Raw genomic sequence first — 24657 nt, 5'->3', positions numbered from 1 at the left:
ACTTAGCTGGTAATTATTTGACCACTTATTCAGGAAGTGTGTAAAGAGCATTAAACTTTCAGCCATAGTTGATCATTAAGTTTACAACTGGCCCCATTAAAAAAACAACAACAACAAAATAACACTAATATCACAAAAGAAAGTAGTCAGACTGTGAATTTTGCATCTTCCATTCTGGAGCTTCTCTGCAAACTGCGTCATCTAAAGAATGTGGATGCAAAGAACGACAGAAACGTTAACTTTATTTTAGGTAAATCAGATCAACAATATTGGTGGCTGGTATGAATTTAAGAATGTTGAAACCAAATCTGATCAGTGGGTAAAGAAAGCGTTAAGGGTGAGCTATGCTGTGCCACCTTTTATCTTCACAAATAAATGTGTGGGATTAATGTCAATATCTGTGGAAGAAGTTTTAATGGGGTTGCATTATGTAAAATCAACTCTTTGAACTTCACATTGTGTTATTTTCTCATCAAAAACATGAATGGTCACCATGATTCTTTCATGCATGTTTGGCAAATCCTTGAATCTGTCAGGATGTTGTCATGGTAACCATTATGTTGTTGTGACGATGCATTGAGGGCGGACCGTCAGAAAGAACGGGAGTTTCTTAAAGAGACAGAGAGTCAAATTTCTTTTCTTGACATTTATGGCGTACTTATATTAAATCAACGTAACAGTTACTTAATTGTGCTAGAAAACGACAGCATGTGCCTGGAAAATACATAAAACAGCTCTTTTAAAATACAATCTTGCAACATGAAGCCACTGTTGAAATCTGTCAGGTTGTGAACACAAAAGACTCAAAATAACATTTAAATTCAGATATTTTAATTTAACAAAATATTTCCTGTCAGACAGTCATTTCTAATCCAGTTGGGAGATGATGATAACAGGAATATGAAAACAGTACAGAGCTGGTTCTGGTTTAAGACGGCATACCTTCCTGTGTTAAAAAAAATAAAAAATCCCCAAACAAACAAAAAACGAAGTACAAAGGAGATCTTTGTTCTGTTCAGCTCTTGGTTTCGGTGGCTGCAATTTTACAGTAAAGATTTACAAAACTAAAATCTATAAACAAAACGAATCTGCAGCAGACAAGCCTTTTGTTTGGTTAGTTTTAATTCCACTTTCAAACTTCAAACCTCCACAGTGGAGAGTGCTGCTGTGACTGGAGCTCTTCGCTGAAGAGAGGACGCGCCTTCATGGGTGAATGTGTGATTTGGTTTCTGTAACTCTTCTTCCTTCCAAATTTCCCTTCATAATACAATCCAGGTGCATCGGTCACTGTCTGCCAACACTTGCAGAGAAGAGCCTGAGCGAGACGAGTTGACCAAGACGTTAAAACATTTTGTAGGAACAATGTTTTTTTTTTTTTTTTTTTTCCCAGAGTTACTATTTAAAATTAGGAGGGGATTCGCACGTGAAATTTAAGAGATTTTCACTCAAATTTAAAACACGGTTGTCAAGCAGGATGGCTGCTCAGGGCGTGCTGACATCACTCAGAACTATGGAAACCCCAAAGACAGCATTGGTGGAAAAAATAACAAATAAATAAAAATCCACATCTCCCAAATACCAAAATTTAGATTAATCGATAAAATCGCCAAACATTATTTTTATGTTCATCCTAGTTAATTTGACAAGACTGATGACATGACGCAGATGTGTGTGTGTGTGTGTGTGTGTGTGTGTGTGTGTGTAAGACTACGCTCACCTTTGTGCAGAGCTTCGTTGGTCATGCGGTTGATGTAGCGGGAGCTGCTCTCAGGAACCAACCACTTCATCACGGTGTTCACACACGACTTTCTGTAGGAGCTCCACACACTCCCACTACCAGGGACAGAGAGGAATTACCCTTACACTCAGCTTTTCAAGGAACAGCCAGATCTGTGTGTGTGTGTGTGTGTGTGTGTGTGTGTGTGTGTGTGTGTGTGTGTGTGTGTGTGTGTTGTGTGCTCACCTAGTCTGCCCCCTAACCTCCGTCAAGTCACCCACACCCACAGTGCGACACACGCCTGTGTTCAGGTCCCAACTGACCTGCAGGTTGGAATGGTATGTGTTCGGCCTGAAAAACACCAAATGAGAAGAGAGAGAGAGACGCTGAGCTGAAAAGGCTAAAGAGTGGAATTAGGAGGAAGAGGAAGAGAAGGACCTTCTACCTGCAGTGCTCCTCGTCTGAGACAGAGAAGGCCAACAGCAGCAGACCAATGTTGATCATCACAATGTTGGTCTCTGGGCAAACCTGAGGAGCATCAAGCCCTCTTCATGTATTTATCTGACATTTTTCACTTATCATCATGCTAAATAAATCAAGACTCTAGAGGATTCCTGCTGTACAGACAACCAACAAGAGATACTATAGAATAGAGTAGAATAGAATAGAATAGAAACAGACTTCATTGTCCAGCAAAGGACAGATTTGGGTATAACAGCAGCATCAAGGTATAAAGGTTCACACAAAAACAAAGTTTTCTAAAAGTATTAGCAACAATATATACAATCCAGATTAACTATAGTAGCATCTATTCTTTCTTTTATCTTTGCCAAAACTTTACAATGACTAGAAGAGTAAAGAAAACTGAAATAGGGCTCATCTTTCATGTTTTTTTGTTTTCAGGAAGTCATCTAACTTCACAACTTGTCAAAATTTAAGTATCCAGATTGCATAATCAGTTAAAATATCAGTTTTGAAAAATTGGCACAGGTACACAGTGGCTCTCAAAAGTTAAAATAGTTGTGCTGAAATAACAGATCCAACAGCTTTCGCTTTCAGTCCGTATTCGTCCCACGTCTTGTAATATTTCTGGCTTCATGTTGACAAAAGCAGCCTTGTGGGAAATTCCTGACACTTTGGTGTTGCTGCTTGGCTCTTGTCGCCTCCCTGACTGGTTTCTTTACTGTCTTTCTAATATATATATATATTTTATAATAATGTGCAGTTTTTGTACTGTTCCTGCTATTAACATCTTTCTTCGTTGTCCTATGTTACATAAACCAGGATTGTGGAATAGAAAGCATGCAATTTGTGAAAATGGTGATTCTGCATAAACAGTATGCTTTGTGATAAGCGAACCAATATATTTCTCTGCAATTGCTTTGTAGCAAAACTTGATTTTATTTCCATAACTACACAGTTTGATTGGGGAAAAAATGCTGACATTTTAACTGAAGATTTCTGGGAGCTGCTGAATGAAATGTTTGCTTTTTATTCCTTCCTCTATGGAAGCTTCGACCAACTATTTCCTTGATGATAAAAAAAACAAAAAAAAAACTCTTGCTATAACTGCATATTTCCCAATTCTGTAGACTTCCCGTTTAACTTTGTGACTCGTGCCGAGTGAGTGGGTGTGTATTTACCTCTAGTATCACGACGTCATAATCGCTGAAGGAGCAGAACAGAGGAGCCCAGGCAGCGTCGTTCCTGATCACCTCGTTGATGAGATACTCGAAGTCCAGAGTCAGCTGTTCTACACAAACACTCTGCCACAGAAACACGAAGGCAGCTTGAAACTGGCTAAATGGGAAATTGAATGGTTTGTTCCGTTACTACGACCGTATATTCAATTAATGGAGCCCAGCACACAATGAAAACCCCACAACATTACGACTAACATGGAAGCAGGTCAGTATGAGATTGTTGTGAGATTGCAAAAGTCACGTCAAGCAATTATTTTACCAGCAGTTAGCAACCTTAATTGGCTTCGACGGACGTATTCTCTAACATAACAATGTCAGACACACACCTGTCCGTTATGCGGCCCAGTGACCAGCTGCAGGTTTCTTCCTTTTAGATCGGTAACAGTGAAGGGCAGCTGGACTTTATCGTCCTCATAGCCTGGGAAAACAAACTATTAGTTTACTAAGGAAAGTGTGGAAGGAACTCTATGGCACTGGAACTCTCATCCCCCAGCTTCACCTGAACTCTGCTCTGCTGCCCCCTGCTGTTGGAGGCGGTAATGGAAACGAGAGTAGTTGACGTATCCGGGTTCGCTGGGGCTCGGCTCCTGGCTTGAGGACGGCGCTGAGGTTGATGGAAGTGACGGTGGAGGAGAGGCGGGGGACGCGGCGAGACGAGGGCTTCCGCACGACGTAGACGCTTGCTGTGAACTAGTCCGTCTGTCCTCCGCTCTCCTGTCTTTACAATCCTCCTCCGCTCTTGCGGTGCCTGAGTTAATCCCTTTATCTGCCGCTTTATGCGGTGCCTCCTTTTCGTCGCCGTCAGCTGCTCTCCTCTCCCCGGGGCGCTCAGTCTCTCTGGCCGCTCCAAACCCTCCCTGGGCTCGCCGGAAAAGGTCGGCTGCAAACTCCCGGGCTCTCATGGCTGCTTGCGATTGGCTGGGCGACGAGGGAACCGGAGGGGTCCTGCAGGGAAAAAGTTGGCTTTCTGGGGACCCCTGGGGTAACGATGAAGAATCAGGTGACGTTGAGGAAAGAGAGGACGAGGTTTGAGTTGACTGGGCAGCTCCCTTTGTGTAAAGGATCTGGGATGATTGGTCTTGTTTTTCTGAAAAAAAGTGAACACAGATTAGGGGAAAATAAAACATTTCTGACAACATGTGAGAAGCTCGGCCCTTTCTACTTAACCTGATAAAGATGGAGTACCTCAGTGGTTTTGGGGGATATTATATACCTGTACAACCCAAACATCATTTTAAAGTGGATGTGAAGTTAAACACTGCTTTAATTCTCTTCTGAAAGTGTCTCATAGCATCCGCACTAACGTTTTAGATGGTTCTCGTCGTGTTTTGGCCTCACCAGGGCAGAGCGAGATGCCGCAGGCCACCAGGGAGTAGCTAGTGTTCAACAGGACGACCTGGTCCTTCTTCAGCTGGAAAGCTGGCTGAAACGTGGGGAACGGGTACACCACCTGGTACCTGCTGTTCAGCACGTACCCGTGTTCGAGGCACTCGCCACTTCCTGCGGGAGACAGACGGATTAACGCGGCTGGGAGGAGGAGGCAAGAGCAGGAGCAAGCTGCGTGTGCGTGGAGGTTCACCCGTTCGTATGGTGGTGGCCGAAGGAAGCGGACAGCACTTTGAGCACGGCTGGGACGGAGGCATGGAGGCGATGGTGATGTAGATGTCCCGGTTGTTCTCATCGCTCATCATCAGGTTCATCAACACAGAACTTGAGCTGCGTGTACTGAGCAGGAAAAACCTCTTAGCTAACCATCGGCACTGACAGAATTTCAGACCAAGCGTGCCAGCAGTAGTTCCTACTTGAAACCAAAGATGACAATTTTGGTGTGGTCGTTTGGCCATTCACACACGGTGAGGTACAGGTCGCTGTAGATTTCCTCCCCTGCAAACAGTCGCACATGATGGACCTGAGGGGAACAAGAGGGAAGATGCTCGTACAGAGGTCTGCCAATCAAAACGCCTGCAAGGACGATTTGGTTTCCTTCCACTTACCTGTTTGAGTCGGCTGTGCAGGTTGAACTCCCACCAGTAGAGGTGGTAGGTGTAAAAAGAGAAATCGTCGTCTTCTCCGCAGTCGCTGGTGTAAGACAGAACGTAGCGGCCGCATCTGGTGAAGCCAAGGAAGATGTGCCTGGAACCAAACGGTGATACTTGACGCCGTTTGAACTGCAGCACGTGAGCAACAGCGGCTAACGGAAAATTATTTACATCATTCTCAATGAGCAATGGAAAAATCTTCTGCGGCATTTTTGGAGGCATCTGCTGTTTTTTTTGATAACTTCTCTCTGACACTGATGCCGTAAAGCACATTTTTAGAGAACATTTCTGGTTTTTCTACAATTATTACTGTTTATTTGCGTACAGGACAGCATGCAGAAATCCAATTTCACGCTTTAGAAAAAGAGAAAACATTGGTATTAAGGCTAAAAAATCTTGCAAGCGCAGTGTTACATTTAATATTGTGATAATCATATCAGTTGTACTAAATCTACTCGTTCAGCACCGCTCTCTCTCACAGCTTTCGCTACAGTTGTTCCCACACAGTGTGTGACCTTCAGCCTGGTGAGCGTAGTGATGTGAGTGAGGTACGGCTGTCTGCTGCAGAGACTCGATTCAAAACATTTGGAAAATATGTGCGGTATAAAAGCTGCACACTGACACAGTGAAGATAAACTATTTTTAAAACGTAGTGCAATATATTTCCTCTGGGAAATATATTGCAGCAACACTATACTTACAATAAAATATAGGAAAATGTATAAAAATGCCAAACTGCTTTGATTTAAAAGAGAAAAACAACAAATAGTGCTGCTACTGCTATTAAATAAAGCAGCAATGACAGAAGTTAGATCAGTAGCATTTGTTCATTATGTTGATTTGAAACTTAAGCTTGATTAGGATTAGTTTGAAACTGTTTAGTGATCAGAATAATATCCTTTTCTGTCTTTTTTAGTTTTTTTGTAGAGTTTAACATAACAAGATGATATTATTCTGACAGCTCAGTCCAAGTGATGGTTAGCACATCTTCAGTTTCAACACCATGGCTGCCAATGTTTTTCAAACTGGAAAGATTTCCCAACCAACTTTTCTTTCTTCTGCTGGAAAAATGTTTTTTTCTGCTCCCTGCAGCTGGAGAAAACTCCAATGACTCCTGCATTTATTTTGTTACAGAAATATCTAAAGACTTATCTGTTGTTTAGCTGAAAGTCCACTGGGTAATGTGGCTAAGTGATTATTTGCGAGTAAAGGAGGCGATCATTCAGGGTGATAAAATGTTTTTGTGCTTCCATTTCTATCCAAGCCAGAACGTGCGTTGATAAAAGGTCTGAAAAGGATCTTTACTTCTAAAACTAACTTACAGACAAGTAAAAACATTTTGAAATATGAAGCAACACAGACCCCGCTCTGAGAAACTCCTCGCTGACAATGTTCTTCAATGGGACACAAACCCGAGGCGGCAGCTTCCTAAACAGGCGCTGAGAAAACTGTCCCGACAGCTGTAGAACAAAAGAAAATGGTAGCAAAAAAACAGTGACAGGCTGTTTTTCTACAGTTGAATTCTAATAAATTTAATTCTTCATTTCACCAATTATTTCAAAAAGTTAAATATAAATATTAAAACCCCTGTTTGCACAATTATAAGGCAACTTAGAAATGTTCCCACTCAATTTTATGTGTATTTTCTAACTTCAAGCCGCATAAACTTGAATAACTGTTGAATTTAGGCATATTAGGAGGAGAAGGTTAGCAGAGTACAGAGAAAGAGAGGATTCAGGAGATAAACACTATCGAGTTGTTATTATTAGTCAGCCTGTATCTCTCCCTGGAGAATTAATAGATAAAAAAAAAATACAAAAGAAAAATGTCTTTATGCAGAACTCTTGAAATTAGCAAGATTTTGGGTTGTGATCAGAAAACCCATTTAATTAGGAAGGTGAAGCTACTCATTCTTCAATGTTTTCATATTTTATAAAAGTCATGGACGCACTCTTAAATATTCAGGTCTGAAGTTTATTAGCATTTTGGATTGTAGTTATACAACAATAAAATAAATCGTCAAAAACAACTGGCCTGACAATTGAGCTCCATTTATTTAAAAAGTTTAATGAGAGGACATAAGTAGACAGGTAGTACCAGACATTGACGAATTATAGCAAGAAAAAAAGAATAATTCGTTTATGTTGTTACTGACCTATTGTCATCGATCAACTTCATTCTAAAAAGGTATGCGCTCATTAGCAAGTGGACAAAATGTTGGGAAAACGTTAAAATACCAGAAAACGGCAAAGGTTTACTGTGTGTAGCATTAGCTTAATTAGCCACCTGACACTAGCCAGTTGTTTCTTGGTTAGCTGCTGAGCTGGTTAGCAACTGGCTAATAGCCTCATCGGTTGCAAAAACGGGGAGGTCTCAACTAGTCTGTCTATGTCTCTTGACTAGATTACTATTTTTAGGTCAATATTAAGTATACTCGCCTTGCCACGTACTAGAAGCTTTACGACATGGTCTTTATGTTTTCTTTGTGTTTTCTGTTTGCTATCGTCCTTTTCAGATTTCGAGCTGGGCGCCATATCCTACCAAGCCGTTGTTCCCAGTTGAAGCAAGGTGTATCCTGATTGGTTCTCACAATACAACACTGAACTCCTATTGGTTGGTGGACATCTCAATCAAAACCTCAAAGGGTTGAACCAAACGAGGTTATGCCCCTGCAGTAGTCTACACACTGGGTGATTTAAATATGCCTTGGTTAATATTTCTCCATGAGAAACAATATGAAATCACCAAGTGGATAAGAATTAAGCCACACCAACACAGCGGTATCATATTAATGTTTTATTGAAGTCTTTAAAAACAAACCGTAAAAAAAAAGTAAAAATAGGACAGAACCTAATTGAAGAAATGTGTCAAAAGTAAAGCTGACAATGAAAAGGAGGGCAGTCAAGCACACAAATATACATGCACACAGAACCAGCCTACAGTTAGTAGGACAATTAGTGACCAATTGCTGCCAAACCGCATTCAGTTTCTGTAGCATTCAGTAGCATTACAGGTATAACAAACACTCAATACCCTCTTGAAAAAAGAAAGAATACAATTAAAAAATCCTCACGGCAGGAAGATTAACACCTGCAAATTACACACTAGGAATGTTGAAAAAAAAAAAGTACCGAGGTCAAAACAACTTTGCAATTATCTTTCATACAAAGATAATTAGTGAATATATTCAAAATACTGCTAGACAGCTTTTTGTACCCTCTGAAAACTGAAGGGAAATACTAAATGTGAATCAGTATCGAGATGCTGTTGTGATAGCTTGCAAGCAAAATTGCTCATTCACATTTTCATTTAAAAAAAAATAATTAAAAAAATGAAACGTTTACTTGAATAATGAGGTGAGGCAGTCATGTAAAGGGGAAAACCGAACAGGAAAGGTATTTAGTGCTTTGTTCAATTTATGGGCGCAATGTGTTCCCCTTTATAAATCCATAAAAAAAACAAAAACTATGTCACATGGATAACATTATGAGGGATAAGCAGACCTTGGCCTTGTCTTATTAAAGCCAAATAAAGGAAAAGTAAACGCATCCTGAGATCCAATACAGCCGTCCAACAGATCAACCATGGGTTTACTGGGGCTAAAAAGAGAAAACAGACACAGGATGATTATTTTTGTGTGCTAAGATTCTCTCAAGAGTAAATAACTTAGCAGCCTCAACAGAAAGTACGAGATATTAGGTTGTGAACGTGTGTTCTAAAAAAAATGTCTCATCAGAAGCAACGAGGTGCATTACCTGCTGTCCCGGCTGTGGACCACCTGCCTGTCCGGGAGCTTGTCCTGCCTGTCCATAGTAGGCGGCCTGCTGTCTGTAGTACTCAGCCCAGGCTGCACTGTAGTCCTGCTGTCCACCAGCATCAGCGCCACCTGGTGCTGCAGCAGCTGGTGCCGAGCCTGGAGTGGCTGCTGCTCCTCCACCTGGTTGAGCTGGAAAAAAAAATAAAAATAAAAATCCATCAGTAAGTCACAAAATCGATTAGAGATGCACCAGTTATTTTATTAAAGGCATCCAGATTGAAGACTGTCATTCTATAGACAGTTTACTGTGTGATGCTAATCAGATCAGGCTGCTTTGCTTACTATTTGAGTTTTTCAACTCAAATATCAATTTTAGATTGTCATTTTCTGTGCTCTGTCTGCAATTGTATGTTTTAATGAAAGTTAGAAAGCGTTAATAAATTTTTAAAAAAGTAATTTGTTGTAGAACTTGAGTGTCTAGACTAGACAAAACTAGAGATGCACGGTCTTCCTGGTTAATATTGATCTCCAGTTTTCTTTGAGGTCTCATCAGCATATTCTGACGAGGCAATAATGAATAAGAAAAAAGATGCACTGCAAGTTGTTTGATAGAGATAAAGAGATAATTTCCTACTAGGGATGCAAGTTATTGATTAATTAATTTCAAGTAGATTGATCTAATGGATCGACTAAGCGGCCATTTTTTTTTTAAATCCTCCGTTTTCTCTTGTATCAAGAGTTATGACCGTCTTTCCATAACATCAAGGAATACTTTTTTTGTGATATGCTGAATCTAAAAAAAAATTAAGTAAAATTTAGCATTATTTTGAGTCATCGCAACTGGATCCAATACCGACTAATTAATTGCAGTTTTCTCCCATTATTAAACGTATATTTATATTTACGTATATTTACTGAATGAGTGCCATTAATTTGAAACTTAAGGCACCTGCTAAGTGTTTCCATTTTACAAAAGAACCACAACAAAAGAATTTTGCATCCAAAACCAGACTGTATGGCCCTGCCACCTTTATTCCTGATCAATTGACTCTGCTTATGGAGGACCAGCGGTGCCCTCTGCTGGATGGCAACAAAACTACAACACTGAAAGAAAGTCTAAGTGAACTGTTATGGATTGTTACTAATTTGAATCTAAAAAAAAAAAAAACATTAGTTGACAATCATCAGTTGATTATTTGTTTCTATTCCTAATCACCATTGTGATTTTTTATTAACACACCAATCCCCTAAAAAAAAAAAAGTATCAACATAAATTCAGTATTTGCTCCTGCTGCTCACCAATAGGAAGCATTCAGGAGAAATTTAGGGGATTCAAATCTCTAGCAGATCGACTGGTGCAGCCTGAGCCACTAAACTGCATTTCAAAGTTCAGTCAGATTTTTGTTTTATCACATCCAACTTACTCATGCCCATCTTCTTATAATATTCCTCCCAGGCTTTCGTATAGTCAGGCTGGCCGCCACAAGTCTGAGCTCCTTGGCCCTGGTCCCCTGCTCCTGCAGGGGCACTTGGTGCCTGGGGGGCCATGGCGGCCCCTGGCTGCTGCCCATAATATTGAGCATAATACGCTGCCCATGCTGCGTTTGGATCTGCAGCTGCTTTGTCTAAAGAGAATTAAAAAACAAAACAAAATTTAAAAAAACACGCATAAAATAAATCATGCTTCAAAACCACAGAAAAAGAGAATGTGGCCAATTGGAGACACTTACTGGGGTCATGTGAATTTGGAGCTTGCCACTGTTGGTAAGGATTTCCCCAACTTTGAGAACAATACTGGGGACCCCCAGGAGCTCCACTACAAAGTTATACACAACACCTTAAACACTTCAATCCAGTCTAAATGTAAATAAACCAACAACTGCAGCGTGTTGCACTTACTGCGGCGCTCCACCAGGAGGCCCTGCATTATAGGGATTTGGGTTATAGGGGCCCATCGGCCCACCTGGACCTCCAGAACCGGGACCACCTCCTACTGGACACAAAGGACCCTGGAAAAACCAGATCAAATCATTCAAGGATTGGTCGAGAAATTACACGACTTTCAAATAAGTAGCCTACCCAAAATTTACCTCAATCTTTTCTTCTATGAGCTGCTTGGCGTGGTCAATCTCCTGAGGGGAGCCTCTGATGATAAACAGTTTGTAGTTTGGGTCACCATTTGGTGGCATTTGACGGGAAATCTCCACAAACGCCCCGGTTTGCTGGTTGATGGACTTGATGTTCTCTCCTCCTCTGCCGATGACGAGCCCACATTTGTGCGCGGGAATAGAGAAGGTCACCTCTCCTCCTGAAGGACCCCAGTTGCCCTGACCTCCACCACGACTTCGGCCTCCCGACGACATACCGGGACCTGGAGGGCCCTATCGCAGAAACACCATACACCAGTCAGCAACATGCCATTTGTCCCCTCCCTCAGAAGCGTGGGAACAAAAGTCAGAAATCCAGGGCTTTCCTGTCACTCACCCCCTGCCCGCCTTCATCTCGGGCACGGATGCTCTGCAGCAGCTCAGTGATAATAGAAGCAGCGTGCTGGCACTGGTCCGGAGGGCCCATGATGTGTGCAATCTTATCAGGGCCTGTACCGTCATCTGTAATTTATACGGTATTAATAAACAACTCTAAAGGCCAGAGTTGGAGCAGGGTGAACGTCAGTGTTTCAGTCAAAGTGCTGGATCTATACCATAAAAGTAGCATCTTCATCATCGCATGCAAGATTTGACCCTGGATGTAAAGACCTGGTGGTCATGACAACCTGCTGCACAGCCTATACAGTTTTGCAGAATTTAAACCATAATGTTTTATCTCACTCAAAGCGCCACAATAGTTTAGGCACTTTATGAAAGGACTTGGTTTTACTAATGTGTTCTAGTATTTCAGACCGAAACCAATGCAGAGATAACTGGAGATTATGGCTTATTTTTGTGAGTTCATAAAATTGTACAACAATTAAACTACTTAAAAACAGCCAAAGTTGTTTAGAGAGTTTTTTTAGTAAGACTGTGCTGACATCTGATAGTAAATAAAGGAACAAACATTTTAAGTTTCTTTGGATTTGTTTGAATATGGACAATTGAGAGTACAAGTTGTACTTGTAAGAAGCCGTGCCTGGGAGGGAAAGCCCTCCTGATAATGGTATCCTTAAGATCAACAATGTTAGGCAATTCACTTTTAAAAATAGCAAAAGCTCTCATTTTTGCACAGAGTCATATCCAGCTGTAACCTTAGATGGTCAAAATGAGAATCTAATTACTTATTTCAGTATTTTTTCCCCCACAAATAAACAAGGTTACAATAAAAAAGTATGCACCACGCTACATGTTAAAATAATTTTTTGATGTTAAGGTATTGTAAATCGACAGAAGCTATTTTTGCCAATTATTCATGTTTGGAACAGCCATCAGTGATGATGTAATCCATTATATCTAGTTACACTTGGCATTACCATTAGAAGATATGTTAAAGAATATTGTCTTATTTTACGACCAAATGTTTCCTGCAGAGTAAATTATGTTTAAGTTGTAACTAGAGGTTGCAACTTGAACATAAGTTGCTATTAAACCTTATTGAATCAAGCATTTTAAGAACCTTTCCAATCCTAATTTTGTGAATTAGTTTACAAAATAGACATTAAAATAAAAATAAAAAACCCCCACTATGATCAAATCCTAAGAAAGCAAAATAAATCTATGATTCAGTTTTGTGTACTAAAATAAAATCAGGTCTCATCACCAGCATCTGGCCTGTGTGTGGTTTACCTGGTTTAAACTGGATCTTCACGCCAGCATCACTCTGGATTTTTTTAATCATCTCCCCACTGCGACCGATCACAACTCCTACAGACTGTCTCGGTACAGCTATCTGTAGGATTACAAGACATCTGATCACAACTCTGAAATGCTGAAAAATACTCATCTAGAAGTGACTGTGTCGTTGAGATTTTAGTAGGAATCACTTACATCAATGCCGCCGCCCCCTCCCATCCTTGAGCCGTATTCGTTCCTATCGCCAAACCCAGCGTGGTCCCGTTCTCGTAGAATCTCGTTCACCATCTCCTTTGCTTGCTGCAGCAGGAACACGCAGAGACAGAGAGAAGAGGCGGTAAGAAACTAAAGCGGACACGTTATCTTGAAACAAACCCGTGTTGTCTGCGTCCAGACGGTACCTGCACTTTGTAAGGGTCGCCGATGATGCGCAAGGGTTTGTCTATGTTTGGTGGCTGTGATCCGTCCTGAACAAGAATCATTTTAACTCCAGCTCGCTCCTAGAAATTCATCACAGGAACATGATGCGCCGATTATAAAAAAAAAAAAAAAAAACAACAACAAAAATGGCACTTTGGAGCATTTGATTCTATAAATATTTCTCCAAAGCAGAGCACGGACGTCTCACCTGGAGCTGTTTGATCGTCTCTCCTCCTTTACCAATTATTAGGCCGGCCTTTCCTGCAGGAATGATGATCTCTTGCATGGAGCCGGACTGACCATTACTGGAATCGTGACCTCTGGACACAATGTCCTCTAAAAAAGCCTTGGCCCTCCTGGGAGAAAATTCAAATTTTGGAAAAACAAATTTTTTGGGGGTTGCAAAAGCCTGAGCGATAAAATCTTTAAGTCAAATTTGGTCCCATTGTCATATTTTTGATCCGAGACTGAAATGGAAAATGTGGAAAAACAAGATCTTTTTCGTCTTTTTGGATCCAATTCAAAAACAATTACAAATACAATAATAACTTAGACATTGCTCAGCTGACTTCAGAGGTCACACAGCATCAGAAGTTGAGTTTATCATCGGAAGGTGTTGAATACATACAGCTTCTGTAAAATCACAGACTATAATTTTCCAAAAACGCTGCAGATATTTGGGATCTCATTCATCTACATGGGAGTATAGATGAATAAGATCCCAACGTCTCCTACAGTGCCATGCCTGAAATATCTATCTTGTGTTTACCCTGTGAACAGACTTATTCACATGTAATTTGAATTGCTTTTCTTATTTAAGTGAAATACCGCAATTTCCAAAATTGTATTTTTTCGACATTAGCAGAATATTGACAACAGTTGTTGCGTACATTCGTAATGGAAATGCACCGACAGTCATCAAAGCTGTCAGAAAGTAAAGAAGTTTCTAGTGGTAACAGGAAGGCTATTTTGTAGTGGGTTTACCAACCCCAAAATGAATAAGTTAAAAATTTTTTAAAGAAAGCTAACCGAATTCTTTTAAAAACCCCAAAACAATTAGGTTACCAAACTTACTGTACTGCCTCTGGTGATCCAGTCAGGGAAATGCTTCTTTCTGGAAGACCGACGCTGTCTGTGGATAAACGGGACAAAATGCCTGTTACATTTAAAACGTATCGTACAGCGGTGGTGCAAAATAAAGAGATTCACGCAGCTCACCATGCGCAATCTGGACCTTGCAGCCAGAGTCGTGCTGTATTTTGTTGATCTGTTCCCCTCCCCGTCCAATGACTGACGGGAACGAAAGAAAAAAAAAAAATACGTTTTGAATTTAATTTGAACAAATGCAACATGGAGCCCTATTCTGCGTTGTTGAAGTGAAATATATGGGCTCGTACTCACTGAGGCCAACCATGCTGTCGGGCACCTTGTACTCTTCTGTAATAGTGGAGGACCTGACACTGGAGATACAGGAGAGGGAAACAATCAGTTTAACACAACCACCAAGGCTGAAGTGTTCATGTAAAATAAACAAACGCAGAGGAAAAAGCCCACCTTTGTTGGGACAGAGCAGCTAACTGAGCTCCAATAGCTGTGAGGGAGGGAAAAGTGGAGAACGCAATTAATTGGAGAATAAAGTAAAGCAAAAGCTTTTCAGAAATCCACAGAGTGTTTGTAACATACACATTGCTGAATCTCTTTCACTCTGTGATGCTAACTTCTTAGCATCGGGTTCATCTGAAAGAAAGAAAATAAATAAATAAATAAATAAATAAATAAATAAATAAATAAATAAATAAATAAATAAATAGTTGGGCATTCCTACTAAGCGAATGTTGACCAAGCGCTTATTTGATTTTGATTTCCCACCTCCTTCTTCAAGGGATCGTTTCTGTGCAGAGAACGGATAACTTTCAGCTCCTCCGTTGTTTGTCACTTGGGGCACAGTCTCTCCACCGATTTTAGCTGCGATCTAGAGAGCGGAGGATGAAGAAAAGGACAAACTGATTGCCAAGTCAGAAAGAGAGGTTAATATTAAGGACTGGTGGTGGGTCAGTTACTGGTACTGGCACTAGTCTCGAAATCAGTCAAATGTTCCATCATCCTGTACCTCCTGCTTGAAGTACTTTCACCCAAATGCCAGAAATGAGTTTTCTGCTGCTCTATCAGGAGTATGGGATTTATCAATTATTGAAATAACCCCCAACTAATTTAGTAATCAATTAATTAACTGGAGTAGTGAGACTCAAAAGGCCTTTTACAGAAAAAATACATATGTTCAGAACAGTAACCGAGCCAAAACTATACAAAAAAATAAATACATTTTGTACTTAAGATAAAAACATGAATGTTTGTAGATAGGGTTTAGTCAAGACCTTTATAGTTTTATCTTCACCTGGTTCACATTTTCTGAAGGAATGCTATGGTGTTGCATTTTAGGCAATAAAATGTTTCTCTTAATTTAAAAAGGAATTGAATTAATTGTCCCGTATATTTCTAATATTGCATAAAAATGCTTAAATTGTTGAATGAAAAATTTGTAGAATGTGCCATTTTCTTTATCCGACTGGCTGTCAGAATAGTCTACATAGAATAACTGATTGCTAAAAGAGTCATTAGTTGCACCCATGACAAAGAGAAGATCTAAACCTCTCACAAATGCTGCTGAGCACAGCCACTCAGCTGGATGAAACGTCTTCAGCTGCCACCGTCACGTTTTTGTTCCGAACACAGTTTTTACAACTAAGGTCCTGTTTAGTTTCAACCAAATCATAATTTCTAAAAGGTTCCAGGAAACTCTAGTGAGGCCGAGACGTTTTCACTGGACTTATTATCTTTAAAGACCCGGTCCGACCAAAAGTAGACGAAATTTTCAGAAACCGTGGCAACATGCCTCTGGTTGATCATCAAAGAACATACGAACAAGCACTGCGCAATGTTAAACAAATCATCAGAAACACAAAACTAAATCTGTACAATATAATGCGAACACATCGTCAGCGCAGTAGTGTGTGAAATATCAATATTCCATTTAAGCTGCTTCTGGTATTGGTATCTAGATCGCCAAGCGTCCCATTTTAAAACATGTTTAGAAATTTTAGTTGTGGATTTTTTGTAAGTGTCCTCTGACTGAAACCTCAAACTATGGCTTTCACTAAAGGGAGAAGAAGAGCAAATACAAGAAGAAAAAAAATCTAACTAGAATAGCAATCCTTTATTTCATTCCCCCCAGGTCCACTGCCACTGATTACCTGCGTGACAATAAAACTGAAAAGATTTATTTCTTAAGATATTTATTGTCTTCGTCTCTTCAATAACATACTAAATAACAGAGATACAGAAATTTTGAGGAGGAGGAAACGGACGTCCCAGCGCTCTCAGGTGGTTGACATGACTTCACTAATGAATGAACCAAGTCGACTAAACTTTTCACCGAGATCTGAGGCAAACAAAACAAAAACAACGGGTGCAGATTTTTTTTTAAATACGTAAAGCTGTATTTTATGAAATGCTTCAAAAAAATGCACATTTTATAAAAAAATTTTAAATAAATGTTAAACAGTTCAGTCATTTTGTGCTCTGCACTTGCTTGACGTACTGTTTGGTTGACCGTTTGCCTTCCCGTTGGTCATCAACGTGAATCGGTGATTCCGTTTTACATAAAGTTGATTAAACATTGCTGGGATTTCTGAATGCTCATTTATTACAGCCTGAACCTCCGATGTGAAAAACGTGGGACTTTCATCAGGGACGTGTCCATTTCTGAGGACCGCTGGAAAATAGGGGACCTATATTCAAGCCACACGCTTCTTTTGTTTGTATTCAAATAATTTTTCTGTCTGTAAAATATGTTTAAAAAAAATACACTACAGATGTTCAACAGCGTCTTTAAAGTATAAATACAAAATGAATGAAAGATCGGATGAATTATATTTCTTTTCTAACCCAAGTTAAGAAATACCTTGGGTTAGATGGGTGCTTACTTATAATAATTAACAGACAAATCAACTGTGAAATAACGTTTTCCCAAGTCTGTTTCAGGTTCTTGTACCCACACACGTTTTCGACATGTGTCTTCTCATCGATTGGCAATTAAAATGTAAACAAAACATTTTAGGTCATTACACGAATTATTTCAAATGATCTGTAGCAAAACTGCGAAATAGAGCTTAAATATAACAGCCGATAGTTAAGTAACATTTTAGATTAGGTTTCATGTGGGATGCTAACAGATCTCTATGATCAGCTTAAACATTAACTAGGTAACCGAGCTAACTTAGCTTGTTTTTACTTAAACCCATCAATAAAAACAGATACTAAAATCATCGTATGTGTAAATAAAAGGTTTACATTTTCATTCTACAGTCTACATTTTTTAAAACGACGAATTGAATAGAATTAAAGACAGAAAATTAATGAATGGCAGTGAGACGCTAACGTCAGCTATGCTAGCTGCTAGCTAGCTTCCTCCGTTTCAGACTGACCTGTCTGGCTCGTTGAACGGCGTCTGCAAAGGCGTCCTTTTTCACCCCAGCGCCAACACCGTTAGAGGAGACTCCGCCGTAATCCGACATGCTGCCCTAAAGGAGCAAACAGCTGCAGAACAGGCGAGGCTTTGTCCCGGGTCGAAGCTGCTGAGGAGCGGGAAGGCTACCAGGAGCGGACTCGGGGGCAGAAACGCGAGCCGCGCAGCACGCCGGTAGAAACTTCTCAAGATTACCAATCACACTGCTTCCTGCTGCACAAGGTTTTCTTCCGAAGTCTTTTAACTGGTTTACCAATTCAGCTACAACTATCGCCACCTTCTGGCTGGACAATTAACCCTTTTTAGGCATTAGTTACAGTATGGCATCCTCTCTGAGAACGAAGCCCCGCTGCGCAGACCTTCATCATAACCTACCAGGTCGGCCTATTCTTTTTTGTTCCGTCTCCCAAAGACGGAAGAATGTTGCCTGATTCTATAAATCAGCTGCAACATCCTGCATGCAGATGTAGAGTAAGTATTGTGATGTATAATGAGAGCATGAAACCATCCTATCAGGGTTTCAGACATGAAGTTTCAAAGACGCATAAAGACAGTTACAAAGTTGGTCTTCTGTCACCTGAAGAACGTTTGTAGGATTAAAGGACTAATGTCCCAAAAGGATCTGGAGAAACTCATCCATGCATTTATCTTTCGTGGCATTGATTACGGCAACATTCCCAAATGTTTGGCCACGATAACAATATACGGGATGTTTCATTTGCCTTCAAAGTACTTAATAAATAAACTGAATATAACTTGTTAATATTCAGGCATGTTTCTTTATTAAACACATATAAATAACCCAAGACACTCGGGTGAAGAGAGCTGTCCACTGACCGGTGGTGAGTTGACTCCGGTGGTGGGGGAGGATGCCAGTCAGACCTGGCAGGCCCAAATGTGTTGTGAGGGTCTGCGGTAATCCTCGAACCCGCTGGTCGACACCTTAGGTGAGGGAAGCCGTCAGGCTGAAGAAGGAGTCCTATCAGGCCTTTTTGGCCTGTGGGACTCCAGAAGCAGCTGATGGGTACCTCAGTTGCTGAGGCAAAAACTCGGGAGTGGGAGGAGTTTGGAGGCCATGGAGAAAGACTTCTGTACAGCTTCAAAGCAATTCTGGTCCACCATCCAGCGTCTCAGGAGGGGGAAGGAGTGCATCACCAACACAGTGTTGGTGATGACCTCGACTCGGGATGTTGTGGGCTGGTGGGCAGAATACTTCGAAGACCTCCTCAGTCCCACCAACATGCCTTCCATTGAGGAAGCTGAGCCTGGGGATTCTGGGTTGGGCTCTCCAGTCTCTGGGGACGAGGTCACTGGTTAAAAAGCTCCTCGGTGGCAGGGCCCTGGGCGTGCATGAGATTCGCCCGGAGTTTCTTAAAGCTCTGGATGTTGTAGGGTTGTGTTGGCTGGTGCGACTCTGCAATATTGCATGGACATCGGGGGCAGTTCCCCTGGATTGGCAGACTGGGGTGGTGGTCCCCCTGTTCAAAAAGGGGGACTCTCATGCCTCCCTGGCAAGGTCTATTCAGGGGTCCTGTAGAGGAGGTTCCATCGGATTGTTGAACCTCGAATTCAGGAAGAGCAGTGCAGTTTTCGTCCTGATCGTGGAACACTGGACCAGCTCTACACCCTCGGCAGGGTCCTGGAGGGAGCATGAGAGTTCGCCCAACCGGTCTACATGTGTTTTGTGGACTTGGAGAAGGAGTTTGACCGTGTCCCTTGGGGAGCCCTGTGGCGGGTTCTCCGGGAGTATGGGGTACCGGGCCCTTTGATACAGGCTGTCAGGGTCCCTGTATGACCGGTGTCAGAGTCTGGTCTGCATTGCTGGCAGAAGACCCCGGGGAAGACCCAGGACACACTGGAGGGACTATGTCTCTCAGCTGGCCTGGGAACGCCTCGGGATTCCCGCGGAAGGCTGGGGAAAGGGAGGTCTGGGCCTCCCTTCTTAAGTTGCTACCCCCGTGACCCGACCCTGGATGGATGGATAAATAACCCAAATTTCCACACACAATAATACAACAGACCTGAGCCTGTGGAGGAACAGGTCCAATATTAATTCTCTTTATTCAGTTGACATCAAAAATGTACAAAGGTTTAATATAATTCTTTTAATTTTACATTAAAGCAATCTGAAAATTGTTCACAAAAGCAGCACAGTGCATACAGTTTGTCTGCATGCATGTTATTTTTTTAAACATTAAATATAACTTCTTGTTTTACAAACAGATACAATGAACCTTTTAGGAAACACGCTGTGCCAGTGGACCATGTCAAGTCTTTGAAAGGTATCACCCAATCCACACTTTTCTGCATAGACCGTTGTAATGTTATGGCAGGTGAGGTCACCTTAACCCTTTGTCCGGTTTCAGTCCATAAAGGCAGTTCTGTGTGCGTCTTTTCTTCTTCTCACCACTGTCCTTTCACTCAAAGATGCGATAATGTTACCGACCGCCTGCTTTCCGTCAGGCTGTCATTGTGCTTTGGTATAGGTAATATTTGTTTAAGACCCATCAGTAACTGTCCTGAGTCTGTGCAGGTTCCTCCCACAGCCAATCTTCTCTATACCCCACCTGGTAGAGAAAACATTGCTGAAGGAATGTACCATGAGCTGCCTTCCAGAGGTTACTTTGTGTCTGGCAAGTTCATGCAAGCCTGCATCCTTGCAGATTCCTGGAGCAGCAGCAGCAGCAAAAGCAGTGAGATGCTTGTTGGTTAACTCCCCACACAGCTGTTTGCTTTCAAAAGCAGCACATCACTCCAGAAATTAACAGCAGCCTGTGCAGACTGAGCCTGATTATCCATTACATTATACAGCATTTAGATGTTTCCCCATCTTTTCACCCTGATTTTGAAAACAAACTGCTTGCGTTTCCCGCACTAATGTGGTTTGGTTAATGTCATCAAGGGTTCATTTCTGTCAGCATCCACCAGTGGTTTAGAAGCCCAGCAGTGAGTTTCAGGCCTTTTAGTTATTTGATCACAGTGAAGCCATAATTCTGCATAGGCCATATTATGCCAGTCATCTCTGTCTTTCAGGTGTATTTTTACCCGTTAAACCTTTTCACATTTTTATCATGTTACAACTACAAACCTCATTGTATTGTATATTGGACTTTTGGCATAGAGCAACAAAAATAGTGCAGAATTGTAAACTAAGTTCCTCATATAGGCATGTAGTTGCACTGAATTTTATTTAGGGGCATCAGAGGAAAAGAAGGTTGAATGCAAACTTGCTCTCGTCTCCCCCATCATTTTACTTCCACTTCTCGAGAATTTCTGTTTGGATCTGTTACCTTAACTCCCAATAAAATATTCTTGTTCCTATTCTATTTTATACTTCTTTTTATATTCTTTTATAGTTTGTCCAGCTGGTTTCTATTTGTGACCTAGCATGTGTCATAATTTTGTTCAGCAGTGCATGTTAAGCTGAATGACAAGAACATCTGAATCAGTCAGCAATAATTTTAGCTGACAAAATGTGAAAACATTAAAGAGGTCTGAATATGTTTGCAAGACATCATGCTTGGGTGAAGTTTTGTTTAAAACTATAATGATGGTTAGGGTTATATATATATATATATATATATATATATATATATATATATATATATATATATATATATATATATATATATATATATATATATATAAACTTCCACTATCCCATTGTTCCCAATGTCTTCTGGAAAAAGCTGTAATCTTTGGAGGATTTTTCCTCTCGTCTCGCCTTATTTCTCAACAAGGCTTGCGGTACTTGCACTGGATCCAAACCCTGTACATGGTGAGCTGTTTCCCTCTGTTCACCTGCAGCCGCCTGTCCACAAGGTTCTGCACCTTTTCAAGCCCAGTTTGTACTTTTTTTTCCTCCAGTTGATGATCAGTAATTACCATCAAATTATTGTTAAGCCAAAATAAATTAAATATAAGTACAACGTCTGGTAACTTTTTTTGTCCGGAATTGCAGTAGTCTTTTTTTCCTTCAAGGCGTCATAAAAGCAAGTCAAGTTGTCTCAAAGTTATTCACGGGTAAAGCCCATTTTTTTCATGCACTGACAACATTTCTGCACATGCTTGCAGACAAAAACTCACAGCAAACCACGTCTCCTTTATCTACCCGTGCCCCTTCCCTTCCCTCCTACCCTCGAAGTCCATTCCTAGCATTATTCTCATGTACTCATAGACGACGTAGGACACGCTCACGGCCGGGACGATCTTTAGCAGGTTGGGGGAGATTCCTCTGTAAAGTCCGGTGATGCCCTCTTGTGTAACAATGTTGTGGAGCAAGGACAGCATTGAAAGTTTAGGGGATCCTTTCACTGAAGCTGATTGGAGAGAAATATAGGAAAGATCAAGTTAGGAAAAATAAGAAAAACATTTTTTTTATATATATGTTTATAGAATAATAGAGATACACATAAAGGAACTTTGGGTCTCTTTCTAAAATGAAGAAAGTAGTTCGGGAATTGCACCCAAAGATGTTGAGTCTTTGGATTTCAAATATCAGCAGACAAACTGATAGATTTAAAGTAATCGTTTTTTAATAATCTATCAGTTGATTAAAGTTAGTCGGTTTTGATTGCTTTCAACCTTTATTAAATTAAATCATTATTTGAAAACTGCTTTTTGTATTTCTTTCAATTTAATTAAATTCAGTTAATCTCATTTATTTAGAACTGGCCATTGCCTTCCTGTGCAGTTTTGCCTGAATACAATCTGGGCTTTTTGTCCTTCCCTTGGATTCCCACGGGTAGATTTTTACCCGGGCCGATCAGCGAACAGAAAGAGAACTTGTGAACAATTATGTCGATCTTCTGCACTGTTTTAGAAATGTAGTCTGTCTGTAGTTTCAGCCACGAAGTGAATGAAGCCGTTCAGTCTTTCGGCCACACTTCCAGATATTGAATTAAGATCAATATCTGCCTCGTTCAGAATAGCACGTCTCTCTTTGCAGTGGAAGACGGTTGTTTGCAGAGCAGAGAATTTCCGGTAAGCTTCAAAGCACTGAACCGGTAACAAACGTTAGCGATCGGGTAAAATTGAAAACCTTAACACAGTCCACCCGTCCAGGAAGCAATCGTAGGAAAAGGACAATTTACAACAAATGTCAATTCAATCAAATCATACATCCACTGTAATTAGATGTATAATTTGGCTGATGTGAAACTATATTTCATTCTCTGAAAAGTTTGGTGGAATCCAGCTGCCAGCACCTGTCCTAACCTTGTGCTTGCATGCGTGTGCGGACCAGCGCCAGCGGGTAACTCGCAAGCGTCCCGCATGTACTGGAGACTGCGCCGCATCCCAACAACACCATCACCCCCGGGTCAGACAAGCTCGTGTTCCGGTTCAGCCATGCAAGTTTGAGCGTCTGTGGAAGACAAGAATGAGTGGGAAGTGAAGAGCCAGTGGAAATGCGCCACACTGAGAGCTGCGCGTCTCCCTCTGACCTCATACACGGCCAGGTCAATACCAGCATAAGGGACGATGCTCAGCATGTTGGGGACGTAGCCCTTGTAGAAGGCCGCGGCGCCTTCCCGGTGCAGGATCTGTTTGGCGCAGTCTGCTATCCCTTTGAACTGACCCGTTTTTCTGAGATTGAGCCGCGTTTTCAGCACCTAATGTATAGACAGAGGGACTGAGATGATTCATTTATAAGCAACCTTGGCGTTTCCTCTTAGTGCCGACGAATGATTCGCACACGTTTGGCCCATTACCTCCATCGGGTAAATGGCGGTCTGAGCTGTTGCTCCAGCCAAAGAGCCGGCGACAAACCTCTCGTGAATCCTCAGAGTTCTTGTTTCATCATGACCACGCATCACACTCTTGATCTATGCAGAATACAAGAAAAGCAAAGGTTTGGGATAAGCATCACTGTCAAACATTTATGCTCTATGATCTTAAATTAACGAAAAACTAAAGAGAAATGTAGCTACAAGACTTAGATTTTATATTAATTACATCTTAGTTTCGTGTCATTCATTAGTTTGTGAGAGAAGAGCAATACTACTGCCTTGTTAATACAAGTTAAATTTCAAGCAGTTAATTTTCAGAATGCAGCCCGTAATTATGACTGTCTGCATGCGTCGTTGTGACTCATACTCTATTATAGTCGGACTGAATTGGACTGTAATTGATTGTATTTATTTTGGTTTGGCCCAGATTTATTTGTACTAAAACAGTCTATATAGTTTCATATAAACTGTATTCATAAAGCTTCTCAAGATGGGGTTTGTTGTGAATTTGTGCATCATAAATATCTCAACCCACACTGAACTGAACTGAACTACAATGAACTGAGTGATCCGAACTGACGGGACTTAAACTGGACTTATATGAGCTCTGCTGTATTGGACTTATTCAAATGAAAGAGAAATTAAACTTAATGGAATAAAATCAAATGAATTCCAGATGACGATGTACGTGAAATGAAAATTTGGATATCTGCAGCCTATTTGGGTCCGACTGTCATCTGTGGAAGAATCTCATTGTCTGTTGTTTGACTTTTGCTACAGTTTTGACCTTCTTACTGCCAAGTTAGATGGTTTTTTTCCTTCCTTTTAATAACACACGGTCTATAATCCATCTGCTTTTGACTTACAAGCTAAGTGTTGCCATGTGAGAAAACAAATCACATTTAATGGTAATTTAACATATACGCCGAACTATATGACAGATCCAACTCAAATCTCAAATCCAGCAGGTGTCGTAGAAGTGCTC

At 40.9% G+C, this 24657-nt stretch overlaps 3 protein-coding genes across 7 annotated transcripts in view; all 3 read right to left on the bottom strand.

The window, feature by feature from the left end:
* Positions 1-1102: 1102 nt before the first annotated feature.
* Positions 1103-8033, bottom strand: dcaf15 (DDB1 and CUL4 associated factor 15). Of its 2 annotated transcripts, none has more exons than XM_044114312.1 (13): positions 7898-8033; positions 6822-6919; positions 5415-5553; positions 5223-5329; positions 5000-5145; positions 4759-4920; positions 3920-4507; positions 3747-3838; positions 3361-3483; positions 2163-2245; positions 1964-2068; positions 1718-1833; positions 1103-1315 (listed from the first exon to the last, which is right to left on the bottom strand). In XM_044114312.1, the coding sequence occupies exons 1-13, from the start codon at positions 7991-7993 to the stop codon at positions 1260-1262; spliced, it is 1911 nt and encodes a 636-aa protein (XP_043970247.1). In that variant the 5' UTR covers positions 7994-8033; the 3' UTR covers positions 1103-1259. The 2 variants fall into 2 exon arrangements, with proteins under 2 accessions (XP_043970247.1, XP_043970248.1); XM_044114313.1 differs by having other exon boundaries at positions 7910-8024.
* A 209-nt stretch (positions 8034-8242) lies between these two features.
* Positions 8243-18305, bottom strand: LOC122829608 (KH-type splicing regulatory protein). Its single transcript, XM_044114311.1, has 18 exons — positions 17903-18305; positions 15288-15390; positions 15102-15155; positions 14973-15009; positions 14820-14878; positions 14637-14708; positions 14493-14550; positions 13627-13774; positions 13400-13498; positions 13194-13298; positions 12993-13095; positions 11701-11825; positions 11307-11597; positions 11116-11225; positions 10947-11032; positions 10641-10841; positions 9215-9405; positions 8243-9058 (listed from the first exon to the last, which is right to left on the bottom strand). The coding sequence occupies exons 1-18, from the start codon at positions 17990-17992 to the stop codon at positions 9050-9052; spliced, it is 1941 nt and encodes a 646-aa protein (XP_043970246.1). The 5' UTR covers positions 17993-18305; the 3' UTR covers positions 8243-9049.
* Positions 18306-19956: 1651 nt separating this feature from the next.
* Positions 19957-24657, bottom strand: part of slc25a23a (solute carrier family 25 member 23a) — a 14574-nt gene continuing 9873 nt past the window's right edge. For 3 of the 4 annotated variants that reach the window (XM_044114348.1, XM_044114347.1, XM_044114350.1), the window contains 4 exons: positions 23655-23768; positions 23388-23555; positions 23161-23308; positions 21946-22262 (listed from right to left, as the gene is read on the bottom strand). In XM_044114348.1, coding sequence (XP_043970283.1) covers positions 22051-22262; positions 23161-23308; positions 23388-23555; positions 23655-23768 — 642 coding nt within the window. In that variant the 3' untranslated portion in view covers positions 21946-22050. Of the gene's footprint in view, positions 20511-21945; positions 22263-23160; positions 23309-23387; positions 23556-23654; positions 23769-24657 lie in introns of those variants that run through there. The other variant, XM_044114349.1, reaches the window with a different exon arrangement.

Source organism: Gambusia affinis, linkage group LG04 (genome assembly GCF_019740435.1).
Source record: "Gambusia affinis linkage group LG04, SWU_Gaff_1.0, whole genome shotgun sequence".
Taxonomy (NCBI): Eukaryota; Metazoa; Chordata; class Actinopteri; order Cyprinodontiformes; family Poeciliidae; genus Gambusia; species Gambusia affinis.
The sequence above is the reverse complement of the archived record's forward strand: the minus strand, read 5'-3'. Positions and strand labels throughout refer to the sequence as shown.

Bases quoted from the DNA above. Each gene is read 5' to 3' on its own strand.
- LOC122829608 (XM_044114311.1), bottom strand. From the start codon at position 17,992: ATGTCGGATTACGGCGGAGTCTCCTCTAACGGTGTTGGCGCTGGGGTG. The intron at 13,775-14,492 runs GTAAGTTTGGTA...ATTTTCTCCCAG, and splicing joins GGATCACCAGAGGCAGTACA to GAGGGCCAAGGCTTTTTTAG. The intron at 13,299-13,399 runs GTACCGTCTGGA...TTCCTGCTGCAG, and splicing joins GCGACCCTTACAAAGTGCAG to CAAGCAAAGGAGATGGTGAA.
- dcaf15 (XM_044114312.1), bottom strand. From the start codon at position 7,993: ATGGCGCCCAGCTCGAAATCTGAAAAGGACGATAGCAAACAGAAAACA. The intron at 5,330-5,414 runs GTAAGTGGAAGG...TGTTCCCCTCAG, and splicing joins TGCACAGCCGACTCAAACAG to GTCCATCATGTGCGACTGTT. The intron at 4,921-4,999 runs GTGAACCTCCAC...TGTCTCCCGCAG, and splicing joins GGCCACCACCATACGAACGG to GAAGTGGCGAGTGCCTCGAA.